Source organism: Choloepus didactylus, chromosome X (assembly GCF_015220235.1).
Source record: "Choloepus didactylus isolate mChoDid1 chromosome X, mChoDid1.pri, whole genome shotgun sequence".
Taxonomy (NCBI): domain Eukaryota; kingdom Metazoa; phylum Chordata; class Mammalia; order Pilosa; family Megalonychidae; genus Choloepus; species Choloepus didactylus.
In genome coordinates this window covers 151,321,119-151,340,304 of record NC_051334.1, presented here as the reverse complement: position 1 = coordinate 151,340,304, position 19,186 = coordinate 151,321,119, and the positions used below count along the sequence as shown (strand labels likewise).

Here is a 19,186-nt window from a genome sequence, read left to right as displayed (position 1 = left end):
TGACAATGAAGTTAACAGGGCTGCCTAAAAGGGGGCCTGCTTTAGTAAAGAATTATGAATAATTTATAATTAGTCCATTGTTTATGGGTTTCTAAAATGCCTGAGATTTTGTTTTTCTGGATCTTTGGAATGATCATCCCTTCAATTTCTTTTTCACAATTGATTTGTTTGGCAGACTCCCTTTTCTATAGATGCTAAAAAATTAAGACTTAATCCAGCCCCAGTCAAAATGATGACAAATTCTGAATTAGTGAATGTCAATGAGTGAGGAGTTACTGTAGCATTAATGTCTGTTCTATTCAGAGTCACATAGGATACTATCTATCTTACAACTTAACCAGAGTTCACAAAATGAACACATTCCAACTAACTGAATATGCTACACAAGTTAATTGTCCTCTTACCAGTGGTAAGCCATCTTCAATAGAAGTAAGTCTGTCAAGATAGCTGGCAGCCAGTATTCAGCAAGAAAGCATAATCTTAATGATGCCTAGATTTGGACATTTTCATGGCTTCAAAACTCTAAGCTTGTAAGCTAAGAAATACCCATAGGTAAAGCCAATATATTTTATAGTATCTGCTTTAAGCAGCTTAGCAAGCTAAAACAGCTCTTCTGTCACATGGCAATGCACATGTCAGCCTCTCCTGACCTCTCTCTTCTCTTCTGAGTTCCATTGAACCTCAGCTTCTTGCTTCCCATGGCTTTCTCTCTTTTTATGTCTGAATTTCATTCTGCTTAAAAGGGTCTCCAGTAATAGGAGTAAGGCATGTCCTGATTGGGTTGGGCCACACTTTAACTGAAGTAGCATCATCAGCAGGTCCTACTTACAATGAGTTCCTACCCACAGGAATGGATTATGTGGTGTACATAGCTCCAAACTATCACAGAAGACTTACAGCATAGTTCAATATTAGTAATACTCACCACCTAGATGACAATGTTGAAATGAATATGTGATTTTCAGTCAGAATATTTGGGTGTTAATATGACTCCCAGATTACTACCATGTATACAACCACACTTACCTTGCCTTCTTTATTTGTCAAATGGGAATGAGAATATCTGCTTTTTGCAGAGATTGGTTGAGATTAGTATATTGGAAGTTAGTGCCATGCCTGGAAAATATTAACTAATCTATACATGTTTCCAAATCTTTTGGATACCATAACATGAACTTGCCATTCACTTTTTTTCCTTTTACTTTAAATTTATAACTTCATTTTTATTAAAACTATATATGCTCATATATATATATATATATTTAATTTTAAAAGGTTTTATTCACACACCATGTAATCCATCCAAAGTGTACAATCAATAGTTCCCAGAATAATCACAGAGCTGGGATAGTTGAATGAAACTGGCTGATGTTCTTGGAGAGACTGGCTCCTCTGGGTTTCAGATTGACATAGGAACAATCTGAAGGATTTAAGTTTCTAAAAAAAAACTTAATAAATAAAACTTTTATAGAGTCTTAGATACAGTCCAGGTTATTCTTTAGGGTTTTCAGGAATACTATTGATTGGGGCTTGGCATACTGTGGCAGTTTGCAATATCTGACTGAAGCTTGCATAAGAGTTCCAGAATGATCCTCAACTCTATTTGAAATCTCTTTTGAAATAAAGCCACTGAAGCTTTATTTTGTTTCATTTCTTTTCCCACTTGTTAGTCAAGAAGACATTGTCACTCCCATGATGTCAGGGCCAGGCTCATCCCTAGGAGTCCCACGTTGCCAGGGGACTTACACCCCTGGAAGTCATGTCCCATGTAGGTGGGTAGGTAGTGAGCTTATTTGCAGAATTGGCTTAGAGAAAGAGGCCACATCTAAGCAACAAAAGAGGTTCTCTGGGGGTCTCAGGCTTAATTATAAGTAGGCTTAGCTTCACCATTACAGGAATAAGTTTCATAAGGGCAATCCTCAAGATCAAGGGCTTGGCTTATTAAACTGGGAGACCTTAATGCTTTGGAGAATATCATGATTTCCCCAGGTGGGGAAGTTTAATAGTTCCACATTTTTTCTCCAGTCCCTCAAGGGACTTTGCAAATACTTTTTTTTAATTTTCTGCCCCAAATACTCTAGAATGTATCAGGGCATTACATTAACTTGTACAGAATAACAAAATTTCATTCTCTATTCTAGGTTCCATGTAATTAGGTTGTTTAAATAAATGGAACAGACAGGTTTAATTAGATAGTGTGCTACAGAAAATTTAAATTTTGGACAAAATAAACATCTCTTCCTTTGGTCTTACACAGAAGTTGAAGTTTTAAAATACAGACAATATCATCTTTTACCCCGTATTCTTATTTACCTTAATCCTAACCAGATCAGCTACATTCATATCTCTAATTGAAGTCTCATCTCTTTTTCAGCTTCTTTAACAGTTGCCGTATGGAGTACTAATGACTTTCAGAGCTGCAGAACTCTGGCTCTGAGTCTCAAGTGTCACACAGATACCCAAAGTTCCAGGAAAGGACCAGATTACACACAAAGAGCACAACATCTCAGAATGTTGAAATAACAGTTAAAATTCAGGAATAAATGTGAATACTGTAAGAGCTTACAATCTAGTTCCTAATTTTCTTATAGGCATTTTCTAGATGAAGCTATTTTCAGAAATAAAAACATTTTACTGTTGACTTATAGTGGGATCATCAGCTACCAACCTTGGAAAAAGTTTGGTCCTGTCTCACCTGTACACATTTACAAGGGTTATGTTAATTACCAGGTAGGGTATAATTTATATACTTGCCTTGCTTCTCTCTCTTTAAACAAACCATTTTGTTCACACACCATACAATCCATCCTAAGTATACAATCAATGGCTCTTGGCATAATCACACAGTTACACATATACCACTACAGTCAATCTGAGAACATTCTCATTTCTTCTTAAGGAAAAAAACCATATCCCTTATATCCTCCTAGTTTTGATATTTAGCATTGGTATAATGCCTCTGATACCATTAATGAAAGAGTATTACAATGTTCCTGTTAACTATAGACCTTAGTTACATAAATTTTTCCCATATAACACCTTATTATTAACATCTTGTGATAGTGATCTACGTTTGTTCTAGTTCATGTAAGAACTCTCTTATATTAATATAATTAACCACCATCATTGTTCACTCTGGATTTTGCTAAGTTGTACAGTCCCAGTTTTATCATCTAGCTTCCCTTCTGGTGACACACACAACTCTAGTCTTCCTCTTTCAACCATACTCACACTCCACTTTGTTAATTACACTTACAGTATTGTGCTATTCATTTCAGAACCTTTACAATGAGCCTTATTGAACACTTTGTACTCCTCAGTTATCAATTGCCCAATGTCTTGCCACTTTCTATCTCCTTATAACCTATGCTCTCGAATTTAATTCTCAGAGTTTGCACATTATAGTTAGTTCATATTATGAGACCATACAATATTTGTTCTTTTGTTTCTGGTTTATTTCCCTCAACATAATGTCCTCAAGTTTCATTCACCTCTTTCATGTCTCATGATTTCATTCCTTTCTGCAGGTGTGCAATATTCCATTGTATGTATACACCACAGTTTGCCCTTCCGCTCTTCAGTCAATGTACCCTTGGGCCACCTCTAACCATTGGCAATCATGAATAATGTTGCCACAAACATCAGTGTGCAAATGTCTATTTGTGTCCCTGCTTTCAGTTCTTCTGACTATATAGCTAGTAGCAGGATTCCAGGATCATATGGCATCCCTATACTTAGCCTCCTGTGGAACCGTCACACTGCTCTCCAGAGAGGCTGCACCATTCTACTTCCCTACCAACAACTGAATAGTTATAACTCTCTCTACACATCTTCTCTACCACTTGTATCTTTGTTTGTTTTTTAAACACTTTTATTCATGCACCATAAAATCCATCCTAACTGTACAACCAATGGCTCCTGTATAATCACATGGTTTTGCATTCACCACCACAGTCTATATTAGAACATTTCCATTTCTTCCACACAAAACAAAGAACAAGAAAAGAAGGAAAAAAGAAAAAGAAAAAAAATCCCATACCCCTCCCTTATAACCCTCCTTATTGACATTTATCTTTGCTATTGCATTTTCTACAATTAATGAAAGAATATTACAATGTCACTGTTAACTATAGACCCTAGTTGCATTGGCTGTATTTTTACCATAACATCCCATTTTTAACACCTTGCAATGGTGACATACATTTGTTCTAGCTCATGTAAAAACTTTCTTATATTTGTACAATTAGTCAACATCATTGTTCACTATAGCTTTCACTAAGTTATAGAGTATCAGCTTTTATCTTCCATCTTTCCTCCTGGTGTCATACATGCCCCAGCCTTCCTCCTTCAACCATACTCACACTCACCTTTGTTCATTATACTTAAAATATTGTACTACCATCACACAGTATTGTGCTATCCATTTCTGAACTTTTACAATCAATATTGTTAAACCTTCTGTACTCTTTAAGCATCAAATGCCCAATCTCTACCCTCTTTCTATCTCCTGATAACCTGTGTTCTCAAATTTAACTCTCAGAATTTGCTCATTATAGTTACTTGATATTTGTGAGACCATATAGTATTTTCCCTTCTGTTTCTGGCTAATTTAGCTCAACATAATGTCCTCAAGGTTCATCCACATTCTTGCATGCATCATGACTTTATTTTGTCTTACAGATGCATAATATTCCATCATATGTATATCCCATAATTTGTTAATCAGTTCATCTATTGATGTGCTTTTTGGCTCTTTCCATCTATTGGCAATCATGAATAATGCTGCTATAAACATTGGTGTGCAAATTTCTATTTGTGCCTCTCATTTCAGTTCTTCTGAGTATATACCTAATAATTGAATTGCTGGATCATACTTAGCTTCCAGAGGAACCCCCAAACTGCCTTCTAGAGTGGCTACACCATTCTACATTCCCAAAAACAGTGAATAACTGTACCTATTTCTCCACATCCTCTCCAACATGTGGAGTTTCCTGTTTGTTTAATAACAGCCATTCTAGTAAGTGAAAGCTGATATCTCATTGTGGTTTTGATTTGCATTTCCCTCGTAGTTGGTGAAGTTGAGCATCTTTTCATATGCTTTTAAGCCATTTGTATTTCCTCTTTGGAAAAGTGTCTATCCATGTCTTTTGCCCATTTTTAAATTGGGTTTTTTGTCTTTTAGTTTGTTGAGTTGTAGGATCTCTTTATATATTCTAGGTATTAAACCAATTATCCAATATGTTCTTTCCAAATATTTCTCCCATAGAGTAGGCTGCCTCTTTACTTTCCAGACAAAGTCCTTTGATGCTCAAAAGTATTCAATTTTGAGGAGATCCCATTTATCTATTTCTTCTCTCACTGCTTGCACTTTGGTTTTGCATTGAATCTATAAATCCTACCACAAGATTTTTAAGATATTTCCCTACATTTTTTTCTAAAATTTTTATGTCCTTAGCTCTAATGTTTAGGACTTTGATCCATCTATTTTGAGTTAATTTTTGTATAAGATGTAAGATATGTATCCTCTTTCATTCTTTTGGATGTGGATATACAGTTCTCCCAGCACCATTTGTTGATGAGGCTGCTCTGTCCCAGTTGAATTGACTTGGCTGCCTTAAGAAAAATCAATTGTCTGTAGATGAGAGGGACTATTTCTGAACTCTCAATTTGATTCCTTTGGACAGTACATCTATTTTATGTCAGAATCATGATGTTTTGACCACTGTTGCTTTGTAATATGCTTTATAGTCAGGTTGTGTGAGACCTCCCACTTCATTTTTCTTTCTCAAGATATTTTGAGCTATTCAAGACACCTTGTTATTCCAAATAAATTTGATTATTGGTTTTCTATTTCTACAAAGTAAGTTGTTGGGATTTTGATTGGTTTTGCATTGAATCTATAAATCAATTTGTGTAGAATTGACAGCTTAGCCATATTGTTCTTCCAATCCATGAACATAGTATGTTCTTCCATTTATTTACATCTTCCTTGGTTTCTTTTAGCAATGGTTTGTATTTTTCTGTGTATAGATGTTTTATGTCCTTTGTTAAATTCTTACATATTTGATTATTTTGGTTGTTATTGGAAATGGAATTTTTTTCTTGATTTCCTCCTCATCTTGTTCATTACTGTTGTATAGAAACACTCCTGATTTTTGCAAGTTGATCTTGTATCCTGCCACTTTGCTGTACTTGTTATTACCTTTCGTAGCTTTGCTGTAGAATTTTTGGAATTTTCTACATATAGGATAATGTCATCTTCAAAAAGGGAAAGTTTTACTTTTTCCTTTCCAATTTGAATGCCTTTTATTTCTTTTTCTTGCCCAGTTACTCTAGCTAGAACTTCCAGTACAATGTTGAACAATGGTGACAGTGAACATTCTTGTCTTGTTCCAGATCTTAGAGGGAAAGCTTTCAGTCTTTCCCCATTGAGTATGATGTTAGCTGTGGGTTTTTCATATATTCCCTTTATCATGTTGAGGAAGTGTCCTTCTATTCCTATCCTTTGAGTTTTCATCAAAAAAAAAGGATGCTGAATTTTGTCAAATGCCTTTTCTGCATCAATCAAGATAATCATATGGGTTTTTTTTCTGCATCAGTTGAGATGATCATGTGATTTTTCCCCTTTGATAGACAGATGTGGTGTATTACATTAATCAATTTTCTCACACTGAAACACCCCTGCATACATGGAATAAAACCTACTTGGTCATGGTGTATAATTCCTTTAATGTGCTGCTGGATTTGATTTGTAAGTATTTTCTTGAGGATTTTTGCATCTATATTCATTAAAGAGGTTGGTCTGTAACTTTTTTTCTTGTAGTATCTTTTTCTGGCTTTGGTATTATGATGATTGTTCTAGTTTGCTAATGCTGCTGGAATGCAAAATACCAGGAATGGATTGGCTTTTATAAAAGGGGGTTTATTTGGTTACACAGTTATGGTCTTAAGGCCATAAAGTGTCCAAGGTGATGCATCAACAATCAGGTACCTTCACTGGAGGATGGCCAATGGTGTCCAGAAAACCTCTGTTAGCTGGGAAGGCATGTGGCTGGCATCTGCTCTGGAGTTCTGGTTTCAAAATGGCTTTCTCCCAGGGCGTTCCTCTCTAAGCTTCAGCTTCTCTCCAAAATGTCACTCTTAGTTGCTCTTGGGTTGTTTGTCCTCTCTTAGCTTCTCTGGAGCAAGAGTCTGCTTTCAATGGCCATCTTCAAACTGTCTCTCATCTGCAGCTACTCTGTCAGCTTCTGTGCATTCTTCAAGGTGTCCTTCTTGGCTGTAGCAAGCTTTCTCCTTCTGTCTGAGTTTATATAGTGTTCCAGTGGACTAATCAAGGCCCATGCTGAATGGGTGGGGCCACACCTCCATGGAAATTATCCAGTCAGAGTTATCACCCACAGTTGGGTGGGGCACATCTCCATGGAAACACTCAAAGAATTACAATCTAATCAACACTAAAATGTCTGCCCACACAAGATTGCGTCAAAGTTAATGGCGTTCTGGGGGACATAATACATCCAAACTGGCACAATGATGCTGACTTCATAGAAGGAGTTAGGTAACTTTCCCTCCTCTTCAATTTTTTTTGAAGATTTTGATCAGGGTTGGTACTAATTTTTCTTGAACGCATGTGAAGCCATCTGGTCCTAGACTTTTCTTTCTTGGCAGGTTTTTGATGAATGATTCAATCCCTTTACTTTTGATTGGTTTGTTGAGGTCTTCTATTTCTTCTCAAGTCATTGTGGTTGTTCATGCTTTTCAAGGAAGTTGTCCATTTTGTCTAAGTTATCTAGTTTGTTAGCACACTGTTCTCATAATATCCTCTCATTATCTCATTTATTTCTGGGGGGCCTGTAGTTATTCCCCCTCCAATTTCTGATTTTATTCATTTGCATTCTCTCTTTTTTCTTTGTTAGCCTACTTAAGGCTCCATCAACTTTATTGATTTTCTGAAAGAACCAAATTGTAAATTTGATTTTATTGCTTTCATGTTCTCAATTCCATTTATTTCTGCTTTAATCTTTGTTATTTCTTTTCTTCTGTTTGCTTTGGGGTTAGTTTGCTATTTTTCTCTGGTTCTCCATGTGAGCAGGTAAGTCCTAAATTTTTGCTCTTTCTTATTTTTTAAAATAGGCATTTAGGGCAATAAATTTCCCTTTCAGCACTCCCTTTCCTGGATCCCATGAGTTCTGATATGTTGTGTTCTCATTTTCATTTGTCTTGAGATATTTGCTGATTTCTCTTGTAATTTCTTCCTTGACAAACTGGTTGTTTATGAGTGTATTATTTAGCCTCCATCTATTTGTGAATTTTCCAGCCATAGCCTGTTATTGATTTACAGATTCATTCCATTATGATCCAAGAAAGTATTTTTTTTAACTTCAATCTTTATAAATTTATTGAGATCTGCTTTGTGACCCAACATGTAGTCTATCCTGGAGAATGATCCATGGGCACTTGAGAAAAATGTATATCATGCTGTTGTGGGGTGCAAGCTCTGTAAATGTATGTTAAGTCTAGTTCCTTTATCATATTATTTGAGTTCTTTTTTTCCTTATTGATCCTAAGCCCAGATGTTCTACCCATTGAAAAAAGTGGTGTATTGAAGTCTCCAACTATTATTGTAGAAGTGTCTACTTTTCCCTTCAGTGTTGTCAGTGTTTGCCTCATGCATTTTGGGGCACTTTGGCTAGGTGCATAAATATATATGGTTATTTCCTCTTGAAAAATTGTCCCTTTTATGAATGCACAGTGTCCTGATTTGTCTCTTTTAACTGTTTAACATCTGAAGTCTAATTTTTCTGATACTATTATAGCTATCCCTGCTCTTTTTCTGGTTGTTGTTAGCATGAAATACCTTTTCTAACCTTTCACTTTCAACCTATTTTTATCCTTGGGTCTAAAATGAGTCTCTTGTAGACAGTATATAGATAGATCTTTTTTAATCCATTCTGCCAGTCTGTGTCTCTTGATTGGAGAGCTTAATCCATTAATATATAATGCTAATACTGTAAAGGCAGTACTTTCTTCAAATATTATTTCCTCTGGAATTTATATCTCATATCTTATTATTCTTCCTCTCTTTTTACCCTTTCAGTTACCCTTACCGATAATTTTCATTTCTACACTCTTCTCCAAAGCTCTCTTTCATGTATTTTCCTATCAGTGTCTAGTACTCCCTTTAGTATTTTTTGTAGAGCAGGTCTCTTATTCACATATTCTCTCAGTGTCTATTTATCTGTAAATATTTTAAACTCTCTCTCAGTTTTGAAGGACAGTTTTGTTGGATGTAGAATTCTTGACTGCAAGTTTTTCTCTTTCAGTATCTTAAAGATATCATACCACTGCCTTCTTACCTCCATGGGTTTTGCTGATAAATCTGCACTTAGTCTTATTGAGCTTCCCTTTAATATGATGGATCACATTTCTCTTGCTACTTTCAGAATTCTCTGTCTTTGGCATTTGACAATCTGATTAGGAAGTGTCTTGGAGTAGGTCTATTTGGGTCTATTCTGTTTGGGGCATGCTTGGATCTGTAATTTGATGTCTTTCATAAGAGTTGGGAAATTTTCAGTGATTATTTCTTCAACTATTCTTTCTTCCCCTTTTCCCTTCCCTTCTCTTTTCTTTCTGGGCCACCCATAACACATATGTTAGTGTGCTTCATGTTTTCATTCAATTCCCTGAGACTCTGATCATATTTTTCCATTTCTCCCTGTCCATTCTTTTGTGTGTAGGATTTCAGATGTCCTGTCCTCTAGTTCACTGATCCTTCCTCTGACTCTTCAAATCTGCTGTTGTATGTCTCCATTTTGTTTTTCATCTCTTCTACTGTGTCTTTGATTCCATAATTTCCATCTTTTTTTTTTTTTTTGCAAGCTTCCGAGTTTTTCTTTATGGTCACCCAGTGTCTTCTCTATATCCTTCATCTCTTTTGCCACATTTTCCTTCAATTCATTGAATTGATTTAGAAGATATGTCTGACAATTTTTAATTAGTTGTTTTAACTCCTGTATCTCATAAGAAGTTTTAGTTTGTTACTTTGGGCCATTTCTTCATGCTTCCTAGTATGACTTGTGATATTTTGCTGGTGTCTAAGCATCTGATTTTCTTGATTGGTTTATTCTGGAGGTCATTTTCTCTCTTTTTCCTAGGGTTTTCTTGTTCGTTGGCTTTGTTCTCTAACCGTTCTTTGACATTTGGTTCAACTTATTCTATACCCCTAGTATAGCTTCTGTTTAACTGATTAGAATTTTTAAGCTCTTATGTTTATTATTCTTGGCCTGCCTATATGGAAGATTTTTGAGATTTCCTTTTTTATGCAGTTGATTCCTCCCCAGGAGAAAGTTTCCTCTTCCTTCTTTCTCCTCAGGGTATGTTGATCTGCTCTATATGTTTTTAACACTCCTTTTTATATCTCTAGTAACTTTTACCTGGAGGACTGTCTCTGGGAGGAGGCCCCCCACAAATAGGATCAAACCCAGTCAGATTCTCCCAGACAAGACAGGCCCAGCACTCATAAAGGAGGTATAGATTAGTATCAAGTTTCCCTGAAGATGAGAACCAGCAGGTTGCCAGTCTTTCCTGTGAAGCCTCTTGATTCTGTGCTTTTTCTGTCCTGATCAGCAGATGGTGCTTGACAGCCCACTGCTTCCCACAGACCTAAAGTGGTACCATGCCTTTAATTCTCAGCAGACTATGTACCTGCCAGGATCATGGTTGAGACAGAGGCTGAGGCTAAAGGCCATTTAAACTTTCTCTGTTTTCCAGCTCTTGGGATCTGAATTCTCTAAATAACAGTGACCATCTGTGCTGGGCATTGACTCTGTCTTTTTTTCTTGGTGGGGGAGGATGGGGCTGAGTAGCCACTTGTCCCTTATTCCCTGCAAGCTGGAGAAGTTACAGGATTCTTCAGTAGCCCCATTTCTACCCCTGTCAGGAGTGTTTGTGAGACAGGCTGGACTCCACTTTTTGTTGGTTTAAACTGTTGCTGGTATCCCAGTCCCTGGAGTCTAACTTCTCTGAATGAGAGCCACCACTTGTACTGGGCCTTGCCCCTCCCTTTTCTTGGGGAAGATATACCCTTTAGGGTTCTATCTCCTCCACCTGATTAGTTACTTTGTCTCTCAATCAGCCCTACTTCCACCCTTGCCTGGGGTAGGGCTGAAAATGGAGAATGCCTGCTGCTTTTTTTAATGGGCTGCTTATTAAAAAAAGAAAAAATGGCTTTCTCCCAAGATGTTCCTCCCTAGGCTTCAGCTCCTCAAAAATGTAACTCTTAGTTGCTCCTGGGGCATTTGTCCTCTCTTAGCTTCTCCAGAGCAAAAGAAGTCTGCTTTCAAAGGCCATCTCCAAAATGTCTCTGCAAGCTGAAGCTCCTCTCTCAGCTCCTGTGCATTCTTCAAAATGTCCCTCTTGGCTGTAGCAAGCTCACTCCTTCTGCCTGGGCTTATATAGTGCTCTAGTAAACTAATCAAGGCCCATGCTGAATGAATGGTGCCACACCTCTATGGAAATCATTCAATCAGAGTTATCACCTACAGTTGGGTGGGTCGCATCTCCATGGAAACACTCAAAGAATTACAATCCAATCAGCACTAAAATGTCTGCCCAAGCAAGATTGCATCAAAGATAATGGTGTTTTGGGGGACATAATACATTCAAACTGGCACATTCAGCAATCCAAATTTGTTAGTCAAATCCACATTTGGAGCATGTTTGAGCTCCTCTTCCCTTGCTCCTAATGGAGGGGACTTCTGTTTCCCACTGGGGAGTAACTCCAAGTCAGCCTGCCATGTCAGTAGGGAAGGGGCACAAGCCTCCACAGCATGGAAGAATTTACTTACAATTCTGTGTGCTGAGATGTATCAATCTTGGCCCTTCCACTCATTCCTGGCTGGTGTGTGATGTGTGTCTCGTCTCTGAAGTCCCCAAATAGTTATTCCAGAGAGTTCCTGGCTATTTATTAGCTGTCCTAGAGGATGGACTAAATCCTGTACCTCCCTACACTGCCATCTTGACCCCCTCTTTGCTATTTACTTTTATCAAGGTGATACTATAGGTGCTTCCTAAAAGGAAATATATTCATTTTCAGGATTAGAAACAATATGGGTTTCCCCTAAATCACCCATATTCCTTCATCCAATTCCTCTTGCAAACAGGGGATTTCATCCAGTAGTCAAACATTTACTAGTCATTACATAGAGAAGAAACCAGTGTTCTTGATCTTCATTAGCACCAATTGAGCCAACTGGCATAGTCCCTAACTGGTTGACAAAACTAGGAGCAGTGAATGCCATGTTTAGTCCTTCAAGATGATTTAACCTCCCTCTTTTTAGCTAGCTTTTATTTTTATTCCTTTAAAGGAAAAAATCAGTTAACATTTGATATGTCCATATCTGACACCCTGAGCCAGGCTGTCAGTAGTGCACCAGAGCTCCCAATTCAGAACAATAAAAGAACTGTTAATATCCAGAAAACACACACACATACACACACACACACACACACACATGCAGTGTGACTATCATTTGCACCTCCTTGTAACACTTTAGACATACTGTGTGAGGTGTTATCCAATGTGATAATTTGTAAATAAGTTTTTCCCTTTGTACCAGGCTTACCTATGAATTACAGTTTAGGGGTTTCATGCAATTATTGGTCTGCTTACCTGAAGCCTTTCTAGATTCAACAGAACACTGGTTATTCTCTCAGCAAACAGAGGTCTTAGAGATTCAGCTCTGTATAATTGACAATTATTAAATATGATACATTAGCTTGGAATTTGTAGCACATAACTAGATGAAAATGTGAGTCCCAATTTTATATTTGTACTGTATCTAGTTTTAGAATACAGTTTTGAGGATCATTTTGGCATTTGTATGTATTTAAAATTGACTTTTTTTCAAAAACAAGTTGGAATCGTGTGGTTGACAGATTGAAACATGTGAATGCCCAATCTGATTATTACTAGTGCATTTTTTACCAGTTCAATATAAGATAAAAGTGACTGCCTATTTGAAAAGCAGTTTTTCATTGTTTAGTATATTATGCACCAATTCCAGACATCAGAGTACTCTCTTAATCAGCCTGATATTTTTGCCAGCTTTTCAGTGGATCCAGATGTTTAATTAATGGAGAAGAGAGATAATGTGATAATATGAGGCTCAGAACAACGTTATTGGAGGGAGAGGTGGTAGCGGCATCTAAAATCTATAGAAAGTCTGTTGATATAATTTGCTGAATGAGGGGAGAAAAAAAAGCAGGAGGGAATATCTTATTGAAATAAATCCAAACTTAAAAATCAGTCATCAGTGAAAAAGATACATACACACACACACACACACACACAGAGAGAGAGAGAGAGAGAGAGAGAGAGATACAGAGATACAGAGATATAGAAATCAGGGACAAAATTACAAAATTACACTGAGCAAACAGAGAAGGCAAGAAAGACGCAAACTGCATTTTAAATCAAGTTAGTGTCTGTGGTACAGGGAATTTGAAAAGACTCCATGTGAGGAAAAATACTTCCTGGGTATCCTAGGGATGATTTTCCAAATGCCTACTTTCTTGGTGGTCCTAGCTTTCTTTTTCCCCAACCATGGTACATCCCCCTCTACCTTAACAGGTATAGCTATGTGAGGGAGAGGCAGTGAAAGAGCTGCATGAAAATATGCCATTAACTTTCATCATCAGCCATAGGAGATGGTGATCTATCTGAACCTCCCTATTCCATTGTAAGCCAAGAAGATTTGCATCTTTATATTTACCCTTGTCAAACATTTAAATTAGAGCCACTCGCCTGTTTTAAATAACTTGGGAGGACTTAAATTTTTGCCTAGTGGGTGTGGAATGAACTGTCCACCCCAACCTCTTCTCTCTGCATGTAACTCTCTTTTGACACATCACATTTTAACTAGTATAAGGGTCAGCTATTTCCCTTACTAAACTCGGACCTCCTGAAAAAAAAACAGAGAAAAGGTCTTTGTCTCTTTACCTCCCCAAGCACCTAACAGAGACCTTTATACCCATTAGATTCACCTATTTAGTTCTCAATAGTGGCCGTCTTCCCATAACCCTTGGGCCCTGCATCATTCCTCTACCAAATAATGAGGCCTCTGTAAATTTTTTTCTTGGTATGACAGTGATTTAGGCGTCTAGAGTAAAAGGTAAAAGCCCAGGAAATGAGTGATACATTATGTTCATATGCCTGAGGTTTTATTAGTTATTGCATAGATAAATGCTGTTAAGAACAAGTAAGCTCTCATTGCTTCTACAAATTCCTAAACAAGTGGTTCTCAAACTTCAGTGTGCTTCAGAATCACCCAAATTGAGTACTGGTAATCCTGGGCACTGACTGCAGAAATGCTGATTAAGTAGGTGGAGTTCAACATATGCATATTTAATGACCTCACCAGGTAATTTACCACACACTTGAAAAACATTGTTTTAGATACCATGAGAATACATCTCTTTTGAGAATTATAACTAGACAAGAATATTGGGAAGATATTTTAAAATGCAAACAAATTCAGTTTGGCAAGTATTTATTAAGTGTGTTCAAGTATTAACTGTGAAGAATTCAAAAGAATTATAAAAAATAGTTCCTATTCTGGAACAATGGTCTCGCTGAGGAGAAAGGAAACTTCTATCAAGTGATACTTAACAGAAGACTGTCCAAATGCTAAACTGTGTAGTACAGCCCATAAGTGCCAGAAAATTCAGGAAAGAAAGACTTACATACAAAATGGTTTGAATTTTTCTGATGCACCAAATAAAATCAGAATGGGGTAATAATTAATGAAAAACAGATGAATTTAACAGATTCTAAACTCGAACTCTTCAGCTATATTCTTGGTTTTTCTCCATTTATGCACATTTTAAACTGTGTTGCTTCTCTTAAAACTAAATATCAAAATTGATTTCTTTGTGTTTTTTTAGATGGTTTGACCGACTGTGTGGACCCTGATTGCTGTCAGCAAAGCAACTGTTATGTAAGTCCTCTCTGTCAGGGCTCGCCAGATCCTCTTGACCTTATTCAACAAAGCCAACCCCTCTTCTCTCAGCACACTTCAAGACTCTTCTATGATCGAATCAAATTCCTCATTGGCAAGGACAGTACTCACGTCATTCCTCCAGAGAGCTCGTTTGACAGCAGGTATATATGTATTTATAAATATATATATATATATATATATAAGGTCATGTTTTTCTTTAACTGTGAAAGAATATCTTCTAAAGATCAAGTTACTTCCTGTTCCACACCATCCATATACATTACTTTGTGGGATTAAACACTCTCTGTAATGCCCAAGCCCTCACCCAATAGTTAAGGGAGAAAACTCATTTCTAAAGATTCTAAATCATTATACATATATATATATATATATATGATTATATTATTTTTAGTTATGTGTAGTTAGGTCTTATAATGACAAAAATAGGAGAGAAGTATAATTCACAAATTTATTGTTTAGCTTCTATATGTGATCCCTTCAAAACTCACTGAATTTCAAAAGCTAAATTTTAAATTTTGTTCCCTGATGAAAAATATTTCCATAAGAAAAGGTAGAGTGAATTTGCTGTCCTAAGGTGAAATGCAAAACTTGTGAAAATCTGTCTTTATAAGAAAATTCAGATTCTTGTATTGTCACTAAAAACCTGTTACTAAAGCCAAACTCATTAGGTGAAGAAATTCAAAAAGAATTATTTATTTGAAGTATAACAACATGAATTTGCTCATCAGTATTATCTGCTTCATCTTTAGCAATGATATATTTTACTAATTACAGCTAAATATAAGTCACTGAAGTCAACTTTCTGGTCTCTTAAAAATGTCCTCCTTTGTTTATTCCACAAGTTGGTATTTCAGTCTTCCTAGTCTATTATAAACAGGAATTTAAAAAAGAAGAACATGGAACCTATTTGTCCAGGAGTTCCCATATGCATACCACCCATTCAATTATCCATCTCCAAATTAGAATAGCCTGGTCAAGAGTTTATACTGACATCAGTGACAATCTAAAAAAAAATGCATCTTGATCCAGTAGAAAAGGAAGAAAAAACAAAGATGGGCATGGAAATTTAAAACACTGTAGCTCCTTTCCTACAGATTGTATAGTAGAACTGTTATTGAAACTTAAATCTCTTCCATTATTTTAATTATTGTGCAGTCTTGACCAAAATACAAATGCCAATGCATCATAAAAAGGTCTTTTTCTGCCAGGGGATTCTAGGCAAAGTTTGCTTTCTTCCAAGAAATTCAGTCTTCCCCATTTTGAAATATTTCTTCCAACTCAGTATAACTCTGGGGTAACTTTCAGATCAGGTATAGCCAAAGTAATTATTTAGACAGTGGAAATGTATTTATTGTACATAAGATGAACAAAAGGAACAAGAAAGAGCCATTATCCCTATTTTCCTATTTATGGTAGAGATAAATCATCAACTCTGTAGCTTTCTCCTTGCTTAGGGAGAAGTCCACCAAAAAAGCAAAAACAAAAACAGTTGAAAATGAATAACAACAACCTCTATGATATGGAGATGTGTTAAAAGACTCACTGTACTAAAGTAAAAGGAGAAACTCAGGACCTAAGAGAGACAGGAGACAAGTCATTGTGTCCTAGAGCAGGGAGTTTGTGCAATAAACTTAGAAAAGTAAAGATGAACTTAAACCTCTGCAGTTCAACTTCATGCTTCAGCAGCATTTGCCAGCCACTCACAGAGTGAACAAACCTATTACTTGTGGTAGTTAATGCCCTTCTCCTCCTCTTGGTTTGATTGAGTTTTCCTCATTCTTTTGTAAAATGCTCCAAGTTATCATTTGGTTCTGAAAGTCACATTTAAATTCATAACTATTGGTCTTCATCCCAGTAGGATTAGCTATTACAGATGTATCTATTCTGGCAGAAAAGGTACAGGTCTTTTTCCAGGGGAAGTAGTTGAGGACAAGGGATCTAACTATATTCCTTCTAAAAAATCAACACATGCATTGTTACTGAGGGTGTCTTTGGGTAAAATAAGTCCAACTTTGTTCATATAAGTCATTACATAGTTGCAATCTCTTATATCTATAGAGTACTTTTTAGTTTGAAAAGCACTTGAGTGTACATTATTTCATTTTATTCTCACAATAGCCCTATGAAGTTGGTATTTGTATTACATGCATTTTGTAGATGATAAAATCAGAGCTCAGAAAGATTAAACTTGCCCAACATCACACAGCTGACCAGTTTGTATTGTAGCTATTCCTGCAACTTTTCCATTACATCACAGCCACCCCATTTCAACTTGTCCTTAAATAAGTCCAGTGACTTGAACCCAATTTACACAAAGTAAATGGCATCTGATTCAACACAAAAAAAACTTAGAAACCAAGTGATTTTTAAAAATCCAGTTCAATTTAATACATTTCGATGACATTCTTTACAAACTTCACACCAATGCTAATGAACTTCCTCTTTGCAGAAGAATGCAATTGAATGACTCAGTAAATTTGGGCTTATTGCTATACATAAATTGTTATTAAGCACTTGTTAAGTGTCAGGTTTCATGCTAACCTTTAACATGTGTTATCTCTTTTAATACTCACAGAAAAATGCGTGGTTGGCACTATTATTTTCCACACTTTTCAGGTGAGGAAACAAGCAGAGATATCAAGTTAGTGACTCTCCCAAAGTGATAACCAAGGAGGGCAGAGCCAGGATTTAGACCCAGGTAGACTGGCACTGATAGCCTGGTCTCTAAACCACTCTACTGAGCCACTTTGGCTATTTAGAAAGCTGGCTAACTGATCTTGAAAAGACTTATGGCCCTAAAATATCCCTGACTGTGGGGTTGCTCTCCTCAGACAGATCCAGAACACTTATATACCATAATCAGATGATCCACTTTCCTTTTTTTGTTTTTGCTGCATAACTGAGAGATAGCTAGGAGGCAGGTAAAGATAGTGTGGCTAAGGGGCTCCTTTACTTACTGGAAAAATGTGATCCATGTAGATGACTTGCTGCTGAGTTTTGCCACCCTCACAACCTTTGAAACTGAAGGTGGTGTCACACAGGTGACTGTTGCAATGACACACAAAGGTTAAATAAACATTCATCCATGCACAACCAAATGAGAGTGACCTTTCTTTTGAACTTGCTGCACATATGATCATAAGGGATGTTTACCTTCTGTGCCCCATGATGGTGTAAAATCACTATGAACATGCAACCTGCCCATGGTGGAGTCTCTAGCGAACCCAAGTCAGTTACTATTTTTCCTAAGATAAAATTTACCTAGTAGCCAAAGTTTCTTTCACTTTTTCAATCTACTCCAAACATGACTACAAAGTAAACCACATATTCTATGTGCCCTGTATGGCGTACTATTTTTTAATAATGTAAATATGTGAACAGAAGCATTATTGATCTTCATAATCATTAGGATTAAATGTCTCAGCGTTTAACCATTATTAATAATGTAAAGGGTTTTTATAAATATGTAAAAACACCATTAAACTAAATGACAGCAATAATTTGCAAAGCCGTGCAATTCACTCTTCATCACTAATGGAGAAGTGCATTTGAAAAACAAAATCCTACCAGGATTAGTGTAACTGCTGACAGCAAGTTCTGACCAAACTCATTTGTCTGTTTTGTAACTATGAGGGGCTGATCCCCACATCAATCTATGTCAAGCATCTGCATCAGAGATTACTTAATATCCACCCAAAGATGTATTAGGAGATCTGACATAAAAATCAGAATGCTGTGTTTCTCTAGAAATTTACAAAATTTACAAAATGTGCATGGCATACATGGTCTGGAACTGAAGGGCAGCTGCCCCTCTGGATTTCTAGTTCAAAGCATTTAATGTTTTCCTTACATCTGGCCCATTTCCATCACTTCCTAGGTCATGCCTAGCACTGCTGGCATTTGAGTTTGTGACTTCTGGTCTACACAGCCTTTATAGTGTTTCTTGGAAAGAACTCAATTTGTTTTACTTTTTTTTTTAACTATTTCCCTGAGAGTCTTTAAAAACCCAATATTATATTTTACTTATTATTATTTGAATCCTTTCTATGTTGGTTTAAAATGAGAATGAACAAAAAAAATGACTGAAGAGAGACTTCCAGGGAAGATGGTGGAATAGAGAGCTCCAGGACACACTTCTCCTCTCAAACAGCTAGTGAATAGGTAGG

The 19,186-nt window shown here is 36.6% G+C and overlaps 1 protein-coding gene across 1 annotated transcript in view; it reads left to right on the top strand.

The window, feature by feature from the left end:
- TENM1 (teneurin transmembrane protein 1) overlaps positions 1 to 19,186 on the top strand; it is a 388,184-nt gene that overhangs the window by 150,571 nt on the left and 218,427 nt on the right. The window contains exon 6 of the mRNA XM_037821365.1: positions 14,944 to 15,160. Coding sequence (XP_037677293.1) covers positions 14,944 to 15,160 — 217 coding nt within the window. The remainder of the gene's footprint in view (positions 1 to 14,943; positions 15,161 to 19,186) is intronic.